A 15,536-nucleotide genomic window follows, 5' to 3' on the forward strand; every position below is an offset into this window, starting at 1 on the left:
AGTGAGTTCCCAAACTAAACACAATAGTATAATTTAACCTTTCCAGGCACTCGTAAATTTTTACTGCTGTGAAACACAGCGATGCAAATGAACACGCTCGTAGTTACTGACTTAATAACAACCCCGTGGCTCCCGAAACAATAACTCCTTATGAAATATAATAAATATATATTTAAATACAGTATACCGCCAACGTTATTTTGGTTTTTTTTATGACTTCAATTATTGTATAATTTTATGGGAAGGTCTCGGATCACAAGTAGGGTAGCCCGTCTATTTGCGTGTGTGCGCGCACACGCCCCTCTTTCTTTCTTCCTTTCCTCTTTTTGTGTGTGTGTGTGTGTGTGCAAAGAACACGAACTACTGATGGGATGATTAATTATGATATAAAATAGTCCGCTTAAAAAAGGGGTGGCCCATTCCCCCTTCCCCCCCCACCCGGGCAAAAATAACCCTGATCTTTTAATCTCATTTGGCCACAATTAAAACAAACTTTGCCGTCTCGCTGCCTCACCCTTTGCATAAAAAAACATATGGCTTTGCTATAAAGATGATGACTGGAAAACACTGACCCATTAATAGCCTGCGGACTGATTTATACTTTATTGTTCTGCTGCCCGGCCACGTGACGCGCGGCAGCCAATGGGCCGCCAGGCAGCCTTCAACTTATTAGGTGACTGTACTTCTTCGCGAGGACCAAGTTGTTACATGAAATCTGCAGTTTCATAATTTCGCCAGGTCCTCTTTGCCTCTCCTGCGGACTGGGCTGGGCTGCCGCGGATGGCGATGTCTTCCTCGGGGACGCTGAGCAACTACTACGTGGACTCGTTCCTGCTGCACGAGAGCGACGAGCTGGTGCAGTCCCGCTATGGCGCGGCTCCCCTGGGCCCGCCCGCCCGCCAGGCCAGCCTGGCCGAGCACCCCGAGTTCACCCCCTGCAGCTTCCAGTCCAAGGCGTCGGTCTTCAGCACCTCCTGGAACGCCGTGCACCCGCCCGGCGCGGCCAATGTGCCCGCCGCCGCCGCCGCCGCCGCCGCCGTCTACCACCCGTACGTGCATCACCAGGCACCAATGGCAGCGCCCGAGGGCAGGTACATGCGTTCGTGGCTCGAGCCCTTGCCGGGATCCTTGTCTTTCCCCGGCTTGCCGGCCGGCCGGCATTTCGGCATTAAACCTGAACCGCTCACGGCCAGGAGGGGTGACTGTACCACCTTTGACACGCACGCACTCTCTCTGACTGACTATGCTTGTGGTTCTCCTCCAGCTGATAGGGATAAGCAAGCCAACGACGGGGCGTTCTCGGAAAGCAACCAGCACCACGCGGAGAGCGAGGCAAACGGAGACAAACCCCAGCTCGATCCAAGTAAGTAGCGCCTCTGCTGCCTGGGGCAGAGCAGCCGGGCTTGGAGGGAGAGGGAGAGGGAGAGGGAGGGAGGGAGAGCCAGGCAAGGCTCCTTAGGCGCGATCCATCTTGGCTATGCGGCATGGGTGGGTGGAGGCTCCTGGAGTCGCACAGGGGGAAGAAAGTGCTGCGGCACCATTGAGGTTAAGTGCGTGCGTGTGTGTGTGTGTGTGCTCTTGGTGGCATGAGGCTTTCTCCGCGACAGTATACTCGGTTAGGTAGAATTGGGCGTGTATTGAGCCTTCCTTGGCTTCAATATACTCGGTCTGCTAGAATGGGTGTGTGTGCGTGTGCGTTTCTCCGTTTTAGCCTGCCTTTCCCTGTCACTGCGTGCGGGGTGGGGGGCGTCACAAGTGTGTTTTCCTGGGTCCACGCTTCAGCTGTAAAGCTGAAATGGGGAAGAACCGGGTGGGGGAAGGAGGGAGGGAGGGAGCGGTGATGGTCGTCCTGAGCCATCACGAGTTACTTTGGAGAGGAGAGGCCAAACCAAACAACATTGGATGTGAATCTGATCCCTGTAGTGACGAACAGACTGGCTGGGAAAGCCAAGAGCGACAACTGCGGGCAATTCCCCCCCCCTAAGTTCTTTCTTTTCTTTTCCTTATTTTTTCTTATGTATTTATCCCCTCCCTTCCCCTCCACATTTAACTAAACATCCAGATCAATATGCGTGCACACCCACCGACCCTCACCCATGCAAATTAGGTTCATAAGCAAACCCAGGCTTATAATTAAGCTAGCCCTAACGCCTGACCCTGTTCCCCAATCTCTCTGAAAGCTTCAAGTGGTGACAGAAGAGAAGGCCAGGATTTAAAAACAGGAACATGTTCACATGACTCTCTATTCTCAGGGTTCGTCAAAGAGCCGTGTGTGTGTGTGTGTGTGTGTGTGTGCGTGTGTTCCTGTGGGGGAGTGAATTCAGGGGGGCTCAGAGGAGCGCCAGCAGGAGAGGTTGGATTTAAAAATACACCCTCTATAAACAATATAAAGAAGAGAGGAGATGGCCTGTAGGGTTTTACTGCAAAGTAATTCTACGTGACCTCTCCATGTGTCCCTGGTCTGAGTCCATTGTGTCTGCCCCTTCCTGTATGTCTATCCAAGTGAAAGGCATGTCGTAAACCACTAATATCAGGGTACCTATATGCTTCAAAAGGGGGATACACACACACAATAACATGATCTCTCTCTCTCTCTCTCTGTTTGTCTGTGCACGCGCGTGCGCGCACTCCTGCGTGTGCGGATCGCCTTCTCCTTCAACCTTTGGCGTTGTTTCCCTGCAGATAATCCGGCTGCGAATTGGTTACACGCGAGATCCACTCGGAAAAAGCGATGCCCCTACACCAAGCACCAGACGCTGGAGTTGGAAAAGGAGTTTTTGTTCAACATGTATCTCACCAGGGACCGACGGTATGAAGTGGCCCGGCTCCTGAATTTAACCGAGAGACAAGTGAAAATCTGGTTTCAGAACCGGAGAATGAAAATGAAGAAAATCAACAAAGACCGAGCGAAGGATGAATGAATGAATGGTGCTTGCTCCGGTTGCAGGTTCATCACGTTTCAAAACCGCGAAATCTCCCCCTTCAACGCAAGGCAGCACAGTCCCCCACCCACCCACCCACTCACCCACCGTGCTCTGCCTCACACCCTGAGACTCTGCCCAGACCTCACTTTTTTTTTTAATTTGTATTTTGGTTGTTGTTGTTTGTCCTTGGCCAGTGCAGCTCTTGAGAGTACCTCGCCAACGGGCAGGGAGATCATGGCTGTGTCCCTGGTGCTATAGAGGAGGTACCATGAATTTCAGTTTCTGTAATCATAGGAAAGAAAAGGGGGCACGAATGCTCAAGGCTGATTTTGTTGGCTTGTCTAAATCTACCTGTCTTTCAAAAAAGAAAAGAGAGAGAGAAAGAGAGAAAGAAAGAAAAACTACCTTTTAATGCACAATTCTTTACGGACTGTATAGGTTAGTCGAAGTAGTTAATTTTATTTGCTCTTTGCGCAGCAGAGAGAGGTCTGCTCTAATACTTGAACACTGTGTTTTATTGTGGTAATTATATTTGTGACTCAATTTTTTGTGCTTGGGTGCTGTATCAGATGTGATTGTGTAAGCTAGAATTCAATTTCAACTCAGGTCGTTTATTATAAAGGTTGCATAGAGTATAGCTCTGTAGTGTAAGGAGTCTTTTTCTGTATCATTAGACAGTTAACCTTGGATTGTAAAGGGGGGGGAACAAACAATTCACTCTCTCCCTTTCCCAACTTTTAACCATAAAGGGGAAAAATAGGATCTGGGATAGAAAATGGCTCATGGATCCCCCCCCTCCCCCAGTTGCTTTGAAGCAAGTCATTTAAGTATGCACACTTGATCAATATTATATATAAATATATATAGTACAGTCTTCGTCAGTTGTATATATATAAACTATATATTAAAGAAAGAAACCCATAATAATCAGATTAGCTTGAATATTGTTTTTGCACCCGTGAACAGTTTTCAGATATGGAGCTATACCTATATGTGAAAAAGGTAACTACCTACCTATGGTTTACGTTTTAAGTTTAATCAAATAATTTGATTCTTACTGTAATGAAGTTTAATTTTATTGATAATAAATTATACACTCTAAAAACCTACCTTTGGTTATTGTAGATTTGTATTGATTATTAAAAAAATTTAAAAGAAGTCCTGGAAGTTATGTTTATGCAGAAGCTACACTGTATATTTTGCAATAGTTACCTCATGGCCTACTGACCAAATAGTTGTGTCCAAAATGATATTTAACTTTTTGCTAAATAAAATATATATTGATTCTTTTATATATATATTTGTACTGTTTTAAGATTATTAAATGGGCACTGGTCCACCAAACCCTGCCCAGATAAGGAATTTTCCCTGGAGAGCAATCAAAGTCCTAACCTTGATCCTAAACATGGTTACTTGAAAGTAAGCCCCATTGGTTTTATTGGTTTTAATGGAACTTATTTCCAAGCAGTTATGTTTGGTAACAGCTGTCCTGCAGACTATGTATGGATATATATGGAATTTTGTACACCAAGATAGTGTTGTTTTTATTTAAATGATGCTACTAAACCCGGCCCCTCTGATAACGTTCTAGTATCCAATAGTGAAAGGTATCGCAGAAGCCTTTAATTATATGAAATTATTGAATAGATGAGAACATTAAAAACAAGCAACGGTCTAAAATATTGGTGACCTTTTGAAGAAAAATCATGTGATCTAGCAAATCTTTTTCATTTTTCACCTCTTGTGTAAAACTAAATTGGTTTTCAAAGGTGAAAAATCCATAGACCAAAACCATTGGTATGAAATTTCCTCCTTTATCTTCACATAGAAATTACTCCTATTACAAAAAGCACTTCAGCTTGCTTTCTCCCTCACCAGTGCTCTTCATCCAGGAAAATAAGCACACAACATTGGGGAATGTAGCTAAAAATGGACGCTCATCTGTCATCAATGGACTTCAGCATTTTAGAATGATTTTATTTATCGTTTTAGTTTAGTTTATGAAACTGGGCTGTTCTAGCAGTCGGTGGCGGTCGGTGGGTGGGTTGTTTAGGGAGAATAAACAATAATATAACCATCACGAGAAACGTCTTTGGGGTGAAAGGTTTGGTTCAAGCTGATGAGCAATAAAAAGAATTCTGTTGGGTTGAAAATGAGTCTTCAGCAGGCAGTTCAGTTTGCCTGTTCAGGGAGTGAGAATCGTCCAAACACGCACATACACACAGACAATCCCCTCCAATTTGGGCAAAATTTTGCACAAGACCAAACAGGGACTATTCTGCAGCTTTTGCAGAATGAATGCTCTGGTTTATTCTAAAAGGAAAAAAGAAAGAAAAAGAAAAAAACCGCCAAGCCAGCACACTTCGAGCTAACAAGCCTTGGCTGAAGATGTTGTTAGGAAAATTCAGAGCCATAGAGTGCAATAAAAGAAAATGACGGCTGTAACCGTTTATGGGGTGTAAAATGCTGGAGGGTTAAAGACAAAAAACTTTCGGTATCTCAGCCTTTTAAAAGTTCGAATATCCAAGGAAGTGAGTGAGTTGCATTTATTTGCTTGCTTTCTTCCCCCGTATTTTTTAATTACTATTTTTAAATAGTTAAGGAAGTTCTGGTAAGATGTGTTTAATTAGTAAAAAGTGAAGCAGTTCTTGTCTACCCTAAAGGGGAGGGGTGAATAAGGGGGGGGGGCTCTAATTGATGCCTGTTGGAGTGGTCCGGGATGTTGGGACGCCCTCTGTTGTTGCAGACAGTGGAAACTTCAAAGAATCAGCATTCGAAGTGTGTAATAAATGGCGGGTCTGCAAACTGTCTGGAATTCGGCCCTTAATGAGTTTACAACTGTCCAGCCACAATTAAGATTTTCTACAAAAGCCCTTTCATTTGTTTTGTCTGGCTGTTTTAGATAAAGCGGATCTGCGGAAATAGCTAGCTTTTATTAGCCCTTTCCCTCTGAAATGTAGGCTGGAAGGTGAACATTTATCTTTAATGAATTTGCCGCTGGAACCTTTTCAATAATTGCTACTGCATGGCAACACAGATCATTTGAAGCGTTTGCCGTGTTAGATATCATGAACCATGTTTTTTTTTTTTTTACACGTTTATTAGATTTCTGCACCCATTTCATTGTTTGCAATGACTAGGACATAACAGCAGATGGCAGTGTTGTTCCATGAAAACAAGGGTGATTCCGCCATGAAGCCAATGGAAAAATTCTAAAATGTCGACTTTCTAGGAGCAGTAGGTGCAGTTTTTAAGCTACTGATTTGATTTTAACAAAGGATAAGAATAGTCACTGTATATATGAGCAAATACTGAAATGAATATCTTAATGCTTAAATATGTTCGATGGGATCCAGATTTAGTCACATTGAGACCGGACCCATTTAAATCAATAGGACTTAAGTTAGTAATTACTACTCCATTGATTTCAGTGGGTTTACTCTGACTAAATGAGGATCCAACCCATTGTGCTTAAATATGTTATATTCTGTTAACTTCAGCAATCGGAATGGTAAAGTTATCTGCCTGTATCTTCTTTTTTTAAAGTTCAGTTTTGAACTACTTGATATTATTTAGGAAAAAGCATTTTTCCTCCCCTGCGGCTTCAAACTTATGTGAATATATGTGCTTATATATGCAGTATAAAAATTCTACGTTTAACCTCAACGAGTTATCTAGAAATGGGTTATATGTATATGTACATTCAGTTAGGCTATATTTTAACAGTTTAAGCTATAATGAAATACAAATCTATTTGGTTTAAGTAATCTTTGAAGTAATCTTTCAATGGCTAATTGATATGCATAATTATAACTATAAGGTAGACAGATATACTCAGGCAATATAAACATTTAAATTAACCCATTCATGGCTGGGGCTGCAACCCTACACACACACACACACACACACACACACACACACACACACACGCACGTACACTGGGAGTAAGCCCCATTGAACTTCCAAGTAAACATGAAAAGGATTGCAGAGTAGTAAGTAAACTATTCTAAGCCTTCCTGAGGCCACATGAACAATTGTATAGGTGGGAATCTAAAAGTCTGCAGAACAGCTGATTGGAAGGTTGCAGGGTTGTCAAGAAGTAACCCAAATTTGGATCCAAAAACGTATTGTCTGTTATAACAAAATTAACAGAATCAGTAAAAAAATAAAACAAAAATTCGCGCCTCTATCAGGACCATGCACTGTTTACAATGCAGTGTTGGAGATGCAAGCAATGGATACTTCGATATAATATGACTCATGCTTGGTTCTAAAGAAGATTTTCTTTTAATCAGCCTCTGTGATTTTATCATGCTTTGGGTCAAAAAAACATTCTCTCTTTTTTACAGAGCCACAAGCTAAAGTGGCTAGGCTGCAAAATTTAATTTGAAAATTATTTACCGGCCACACAATTTCTTCAGCAGATGTCTTTGTTGCAGTTAAAAGCTCCGCTTGCTTCCTAAGCAATTTCGACTCTGTGGGACCCGATTTAATTATATTACGCAGATGCTCGCTGCCTGATACACCACAGGGCTAAGATGCCGGTAGAAATCCATTTTGAAATTCTTATTTCTCTTTATTTATGATTAATACCACTTCTTCATTTCTAACTTTGCTATCTCCATTCATTCTTAGGTGACCCATAATACACAAACATATCAACCTGAAGGGAGATAAATGGAATTAATGTTGGTCAATCGTAGATCTTCAGAAGGATACAATTGTGTGTGAAATGTATTAAAGAGTTAAGATAATAATAATAATAATAATAATAATAATAATAATAATAATAATAATAGGAACATGTTGAAGGGTTACATCTTTTTCAAGAAAAGAATGTTTAGGAATCAATTCAACCCACTGAAGGTAAAATTTAAATGTGAAGGTATTCAATTTTAATTATATAAAATACCAGCCAGGAAGAGAAAGCAACAAATAAATTGATGCAAACATAGGGTGGAACTTATATATGTTTAATATAAATCCCTACTGGAAAATGGAATTTATATGAATGGATTACAACCATAATAGCCTGTTAATGTCATTCTTACTACTGAGTGTGTGTTTGCTATAGGTTAGTGGGGTTATCCTCAACCACTTCACCTACACTGAAATGCAAACACGGGTTAAACTTTTAATTGGATGGTCAAAGACAACTTAAGGAGAGAAAAGAAGGAAGCAAAACAATCAAAGGTCCCACACAGGCTAAAATAGTATAACAAGGGCCCAGGACCCATTGGCATAAATGCCTTGGTTGATACCAGAGCAAACCATTCTGCAACACTACCAGCTGGTTTTAAATGGCCCCATTATTCTTCACAAATGTTTTATTTCTGCAAACAACATTTACTTAGAGAAATCTAAAAAGCAGCAAACCAAATTACACCTCTCCAGTTACATTTTTTAAAAAACTAGTACCAGTGAAGGGGGGGGGGACTTTGGCTGGGTAGAATGGCCTAGAGGTTGTATCGGTCTTGTAAAAAATAACACTCAATAAACTATACATCATAAAATAAATAGTAACCATTCCAGACTGTGTGTTCTTGTTTTTAAAGGGGGATGGAGAATATAGGCATCACTAAAACTGAAGATTACATCCCCCCCCCTTCATATACCACTGTCAGAGAACGGCTTAAAAATGGAGAGACCCTTTTTACTGTGATTATATTGGACATGGAAAACACCACTTTTGACGTGATTTGGAGCTCATTCCAAAGGGACATTTGTTGAGCCATATTTTGGAGCTTGTCCGATTATAAACCACCCTATTTCTTATTTGGGGAAGGGGTCTTCTTGGTGCAGCATCAAAAATGTCTTGTAAAATATTCCCAGTGATTCCAAGAGCTGACTTAAAGAAAATGTGTTCATTCACAAACAAAAAGTGTAATCCAGACAGAGTTGAGAAACAAACATATTTTAGATGATGGCTTAATCTTTAAGGTAGGAATTTTAAACCTCGGCCTAGAAGCGAGTTGCACTTAACCAGTGCCCTTTAAAGACTCATCTATAAAATTCTGTCTTGCCTTATCAATACCCAAGTCTAGACTGCTGCTTATGTTTGCTGTGGAGGCTTTCTTCTTGCATCTTGTGATGTTGTCACCAGAGGAGCAATTCATTGGTCTAATGCCGTCTAATTCAGCCTCTTTGATCTCGGTTGTCTTACAGGTTTGTTTCACCTTCAGTTTAAACTTTTAAGCCCCATTTTATTTGTCTCAGGAGATGTTTAATTTGAAGATTGCTTTGGGTGCGGTATTGCATCCACACACCTATTTTTATTTTTATTTTCTTCCTATGGTTTTGACAGCCATCTTAGTGTGTTGATCAGTCTTCGGGAAGGGGTGGGGAGACCAAGATGTCTCTGTTGATGCAGCCAGCTTGTTTGCTCAAGAATAGCAAAAACTGTCTGGCAAGGAGGGGGCCGCCCTCCTTGCCACGATCTTACTTTAGTCAATATCACTTATTATTAAGAATAATTGTACCATTCTACAGCCCCATTGACTCACCTTCCCTTGATTAAACCCCTGCAATGGGTTACCAAAATGTACCTTCCCAAGGGCCCGTGTGAAATATCGACAGGCACATTTTCAACTGGTGAGAACCTCTTTGTACACACAGGATACCCAACTCTATAATTTAAAGGGAGAATTTCCGGGGCAATTCCATTGTCCTCCTTCCAGTTTATGATGTGCAATATAGCAGGGCAGTAAAAGCTGTCTTTACCAAAACTCTCCGTCTGAGAGAAGGAAACTCATTTTACGATCCGTTTAAAGGAAGGGTATGGTGCAACATCCTCAGTGGGATACAGTCTTATTGCTAGGTGGGGGCTGAGTGTTTAGAAATTAAGAAGCCTGATGCGGATCTGGGGGAAGGCAGGGTCATCGCCACCAGACTAGAAGGACACGAGAGGTACGTATGTTTATTGGCAGAGCGGAAAAAACAAGGGTCAACGAAATTCCAGTATTCTCGGAGATTTCGATTTTTAAAGGCGATGCAAATCTGTGTTGTTGGTGTGGGTTTATATGTATGTCGATGCATGTAGGTATGTATTTCTCCTTCTACATAGGTTGAAAAACGAGTAAATACGGGGAATAGAGATGTTGAGCAAAAAATTAATGCTATTAGAGCAAATCCGGTTCTAGCTGCATAGTTACAATCAAAAGTCCCTTGGTTTAATCCTTCTTTGGAATAACAGGAATGGGCAAAATCAGACATGTGCCTTTGCGCTTCTTGATTAGACCCGTTGAAAGATATCTATCCCTCCTCTTTCAGAACTTCTAGTCATCTTATCTTTCTGAGGCTGAGTAGTTGGCAACAGAGGGAGAGAAATAACACACACACCCGCTTTAAAAAAAAACTTCACTCATCTGGCCCAAAGTGCTTAGCCAAGAACAATGTGTCCATATCTTAATAAATCTGCTGGCAACCACATAGTATTTACAGAATCAGATGTACAACACTGGCCATGGCATGTGCGTGCATGTTGTGTGTATTTCACGATTTCCTTTCCTAAAGAGAAATAATGCAGGCATGATTTACAGAATCAGTTCTCCCCCACCTCTCTCTCAAAAGCACATACAGGCTGGTGGTGAAGATGGCATGTGTGTTGGTGTGGATGTGTGTTGAAATGGACATGCATACCGATGGGAGGAGAGAACCGTGTGGGTTTAGCTTACTGCAACAGGATCTTGTTTATGGACGAGGTTTTCGTCCAAATCCAACCCCCCCCCTTTTAGAACGTGGAAGAGCCGAACCGCCCCAACGATAAGCATCGAGAAATATGAGCAATGTACAATACACTGAAACTCGGCGTCCACTTTGGCTTTTCTTTCGAAGTGTGCAGAAAATATCGGGGGGGAGAAGGGGGAAATCGGGGAGACAGAACGGGAGGGGGGGCTCCCTTTAAAAGAAGAAGAAGAGAAGAGAAGGGAGGTAGGGTACCAGAAACGACAGAAAGCTTTGCATTTCAAACTACTGGTCTAAAATTTCGTCTCAAATCCCTCTGCGTTTATCTGCGGGGGCGCGCGCGCTCTCTCTCTCGGCTCCAGCTCGGGATGCCTTCGGCCGCGTCTCCCTTCGCCTTTTAATTTGCTAGACATCGATTTGATCCTCTTCCCCTTCCATTATAGGACCTTGTGAGCTACCCTGATCTATACCACCTGTGATGCAGGAGGAGATTGGAGGATGGGGTCATATGACTGGTCACGTGGTGGAGGCAGCTCAGTCCAAAAGAAAATGGGGTTTGGTGTAAATCTGGGGGTGTAATGTTATCATATATCACGCTACCTCGTAAAACCGACACCGAAACCTACCGGACAACAAATCACAGGTCAAAATTATGAGTTCTTCGTATTATGTGAACGCTCTTTTTAGCAAATATACGGCGGGGGCTGCTTCTCTCTTCCAAAATGCGGAGCCTACGGCGTGCTCCTTTGCTACCAACTCCCAGAGAAGCGGCTATGGACCCGGCGCCAGCGCGTTCACCTCCTCCATGCCTGCCTTGTACAATGTGAACAGCACCATATATCAAAATCCGTTCTCTTCCGGATACAGCCTGGGCTCAGACGCCTACAACTTGCACTGTTCCTCTTTTGATCAGAACATTCCCGTCCTCTGCAATGACTTAACCAAATCCAGCTGTGAGAAAGCGGAGGAAAGCAACCTGCACAGCCAGGCTGAGAGTAATTTCCGGATATACCCCTGGATGAGGTCTTCAGGTAGGGGGAAGGGGGAGCGAAGGAAAGGGGGTGGGTGCGGGGTGGGTGGGGAGAGGAACCACACAGCAACGACCGCGGGGCGAACTGAGAGCCATCGCAGGCTGGCAAGGCGGCGCGGCGCAGGCAAACTTCCACGCGGAAAAGCGCGCCTGCCGCTCTGCTTTTAATTAGGGCAGAGGCGCCATTGCGCAGAAAGCCCGTGGCATTGTATGTAAATGAGTCTCATAAAACTTTTTATTGCCCAATTAATGGGTTCTAGCCTCGTAAATTTATTTAACTCCACTTTGCTGCGGGATTGGAGCGTTGGGTTGGGTTGGGTTTTGGTCGGTGCCACAGGGAAACGGGGGAAGGTGCCCGAAGAGGACCACATGGCGAAGGGGTCCCTCCTCGCTTCTCCGCTCCTGCGCAGGCAGAAAAAGGATCTTGGGTGGGACAAGGAAGAAGAGGAAGAGAAAAGAGGTGGCGGGTGGGGCTGGGAAGAAAATGCCCGAGAGCCATCTGTTCGTGGATCCAGCTCAAACGCCTGGTTTCCTTTTATTTTTAATTATTTGCTTTTCTATTTCCAGAAGGATATGATGTTATGAGCCCGCAGGAAAGAAACGGGTTCTTGGAGCAATGTAAACCTCCCATGTGCCCATCATCGTCCAACTCAAGGGCGAACCTGCTCTATTAACTGATAGTAAATAGAGTCCTAAGTTCTAGACACGGTGTTTACCCCTCTGGGAGTCCGGGGCGTGGGGGTAGCAGGCAGCCTAAAGAGTCTCTTTCAGCCACCTTGTGCCCTTCGCCGTGTTGTTTATGTTAAAATAATGGGTGAAAAATCGAGAGGTGTGTTGCTACCTCCCCAATCCTTCTCTTTTGCTTAGGGGCATCTCGGGCTGTCACTTTCAACTTGCTGAGCAGGAGGAAGTCAGTCGCTCCATCCCACTTAACCTGGGAGAAAATCCCACGGAGCTCAGTGAGGCTTACATCTGAGTAGGGCTGTAGGGCTGCAGCCGGGTGCACACTTCCCTGGGAGTGAGTCCTATCGAACTCAATGGAGCTTCCTCTCGAGTAGACATGTACAGGGTTACTCTGTAAATGGTCCTTTCTAGGCTTGGGCGTTGGATATTCAGCAAAATTGAAAATGAAAATAAAAAACAATAAAATAAAAACATCCCTTTGTCGGAGACGAGGGGGGGCATCGGGGAGGACAGTGGCGTGGGGGTGAAGGGGGGGGAGAGAGAGAACGGAAATAGGAACATCTATTCCATTCGTAAATCCCCAGCCCTTCTCAGACTGGTCGTCTTCATTTCCTGGTTCTCTAACTTTGATGATGCCTCTCCCTTCTCCGCGCCCCCCCCCCCCCGCCTTCCATTCCCCGCCTTCCTTCAGGTCCCGATCGGAAGAGAGGGCGCCAGACTTATACCCGTTACCAAACCCTTGAGCTGGAGAAAGAATTCCATTTCAACCGCTATCTCACCCGGCGGCGGCGGATAGAGATTGCCCATGCCCTGTGCTTGACGGAGAGGCAGATCAAAATCTGGTTTCAAAACCGGCGCATGAAATGGAAAAAGGAGCATAAAGAAGAATCCGCCGGTGGCGCCGCGGCGGCCAAAGACGGCACATCAGCAGCAGCCTCCGTGGAGAAAATCGAGGAGGAGGAAGAGGAGGAAGACGAAGAGGAGGAAGCGGAATGAAGAAAAGAAAAGAGGAAAAGAGGGGGGGAAAACCACCCACCCCAGCCTTCCCCCCCTCACCAGTTTTCTCTCTTTATGCACGTGACAGTTGTAAACGCTCTCTTGAAATTCAAATAAAAAGACCCTTATAATGGCCATTTCCAGTTATAAGTGTGGGAGGGGGAGTTGCAACTGTCTAAGTTTCCCTTCTGCATCCCCAGAACATCCTAGACTGCGCTCTGTGTAAACTAGGAGTAAATTCTCACAAGAACACCCGGGATCCAGTTTGGGTTTGGTCATCCAAGCCTGTTGTGTGGGTTTTTTTTTTTTACTAGATAGATAGATATTAGTTTTTAACTGATATTTGTGACAGGAATAAAAATCGTTACTTGCACACGAAAGGGGCACAAAAAATAAAGTCCCATATAAGTTAACTTCTAAATAAACTACCTGACTGTATTGGTCCCAATCAATCCCTAAGGGATAAGTGCATTAGGCTCATGCTACCTAATTTACACTGAAGATCTATGTACTTCCAGTTGCTGGGTTTGTTGTTTAAATTCGGGGGGGGGAAGGGGAGAAAAATCGGGGGGGGGGGGATAACAATGAATAAACCACTACACTCAACTGCAGTGATTCGTACTACCTATTCTCAAAACTACCTATTATCTCGCTCCACCTACCTATCTTCAAAATTAATACTGTATTTTGTTATTAATGAATGAGAGGAAGGTAATACTAATGTGACTTGCGGTGTAGGACCTCAAGTGCAGAGAAGAAGGCGTAAAAGCAGAAGCAGGGCCTTCCCAGCTGTGCTCTAGGCTTTGGTGCGGAGTATTGCTGAGTATAATTTAAAGTTTAAAATAATAATATATTTATTCCAAGGCTGTTAAGTAAAAACCATATGCTGCAATCTAAGCTTTCTTCTCAAGTCTCGCTAGTCCAAATTTTATGAGGTAAATCATCGCAAGGATTGTATAAAGCGGGTTCGCCTCTTCTTTTTGTATTGCGCTCTTGATGACCGGTTAGATGTTTTAAGTTTTTATATAATTAATTCTGCTTGGTGGAACTGATTTTGTTTGTTAAGTGAATTAAAGCAAATCCGTGTTCCCTTCACCCTTTCCCTCGTCCTATTTCCAGAATATGTTAGGTGTTAACTTTTATACAGTTAACAAATCTTGTATATTGGAACGAAACTTTGGCTTTTTCTGTTGTCTTGGACATCATGCATAATATATCATGTCATAGGTGGGGAAACCTGTCTTTAATCCGGTAACTTTGTAGCATGGTGCAATGTTAAGAACTCTGTATAAAAAATTCCACCTTGAAAGTTTTTGGCTAAACTTTATCCATAAATTGTATGTTACAATGTGTTTTTTGCTGTGTTCATTGTGAACATTGAGGTATTTCGTGTTAAAATTAGAAGGGGAGAGGAGTGTGCCTGTGAATTTTCCTTGGAGGAGCTTTCGTGTATCGCCAACGTTCAATGTGTTTTATGTTACACAGAAATAAAACTGCTTGTTGACAATGAATCATCTCTCTTTATCAGGAAAGAGTATTGAATAAATCTACACATACACAACCAAATGCAAAATTTCTGAGCAAATAAATAATAAGGCACAGCACTTAAGGATAATAGGGCCGCTCCGACAGCCCTAATACTTGGAGGATGGAACTAGTGTAATCCTATCTCCAGAGTAAATTTACCCTAGGAGGTGAATGGGACCCCCAAATCTTATGTGGGTGTAAATTTACCCTAGGAGGTGAATGGGACCCCCCAATTCTTATGTGGGTGTAAATTTACCCTAGGAGGTGAATGGGACCCCCAATTCTTATGTGGGTGTAAATGCGTTGATTCGAAGAAGAGTTTCTTTCATGTAACATAACGGGATAAACATAGAAGATTTTGCTTAGATCCGTTTGAATCAGATAGGCAGTTGATCCCGAAAAAGTTCCAAATTTGTTCTATGCGATTTATTTCAATAGGAATAGAGCCTATCTTAAGCTTCAAAGCAGAAGAATTTACATGTTGGCTTTATCAGCTTCTTCAGCGGTGTAGGAGGAAATCCGCATCTAGGGAACACAGTGCCAATATGAAATTTCTCAGATCAAATGCCTGAACAGGGGCGGGTTTAGGCACAGCTGTAGGGTGCGTAGTAGCCCTCAAAACGCTGAATTAAGAAAAAGATGGAATACATACACCACCCACTTCCTGGGCATATTTCCAAATATTTTCCCTA

General features: G+C 43.3%; 2 protein-coding genes across 2 annotated transcripts; both read left to right on the plus strand.

Annotated features, from left to right (window-relative positions):
* The first annotated feature begins 764 nt into the window (after positions 1-764).
* Positions 765-3,000, plus strand: HOXA9 (homeobox A9). The gene is made up of 2 exons (XM_063115911.1): positions 765-1,363; positions 2,683-3,000. The coding sequence occupies exons 1-2, from the start codon at positions 781-783 to the stop codon at positions 2,919-2,921; spliced, it is 822 nt and encodes a 273-aa protein (XP_062971981.1). The 5' UTR covers positions 765-780; the 3' UTR covers positions 2,922-3,000.
* An 8,096-nt stretch (positions 3,001-11,096) lies between these two features.
* On the plus strand, positions 11,097-13,317 carry HOXA7 (homeobox A7). The gene is given in 4 exon segments (XM_063128827.1): positions 11,097-11,142; positions 11,145-11,249; positions 11,252-11,638; positions 13,013-13,317. Coding segments are annotated over 4 exon segments (834 nt in total). The 5' UTR covers positions 11,097-11,105.
* The last annotated feature ends 2,219 nt before the right edge of the window (positions 13,318-15,536 follow it).

This window comes from Elgaria multicarinata, chromosome 1, assembly GCF_023053635.1.
Source record: "Elgaria multicarinata webbii isolate HBS135686 ecotype San Diego chromosome 1, rElgMul1.1.pri, whole genome shotgun sequence".
In the NCBI taxonomy this organism is placed as follows: domain Eukaryota; kingdom Metazoa; phylum Chordata; class Lepidosauria; order Squamata; family Anguidae; genus Elgaria; species Elgaria multicarinata.

Coding starts and splice junctions, on each gene's coding strand:
- HOXA9 (XM_063115911.1), top strand. CDS start 781: ATGGCGATGTCTTCCTCGGGGACGCTGAGCAACTACTACGTGGACTCG. Junction 1,364..2,682: donor CAAACCCCAGCTCGATCCAA/GTAAGTAGCGCC, acceptor GTTTCCCTGCAG/ATAATCCGGCTGCGAATTGG.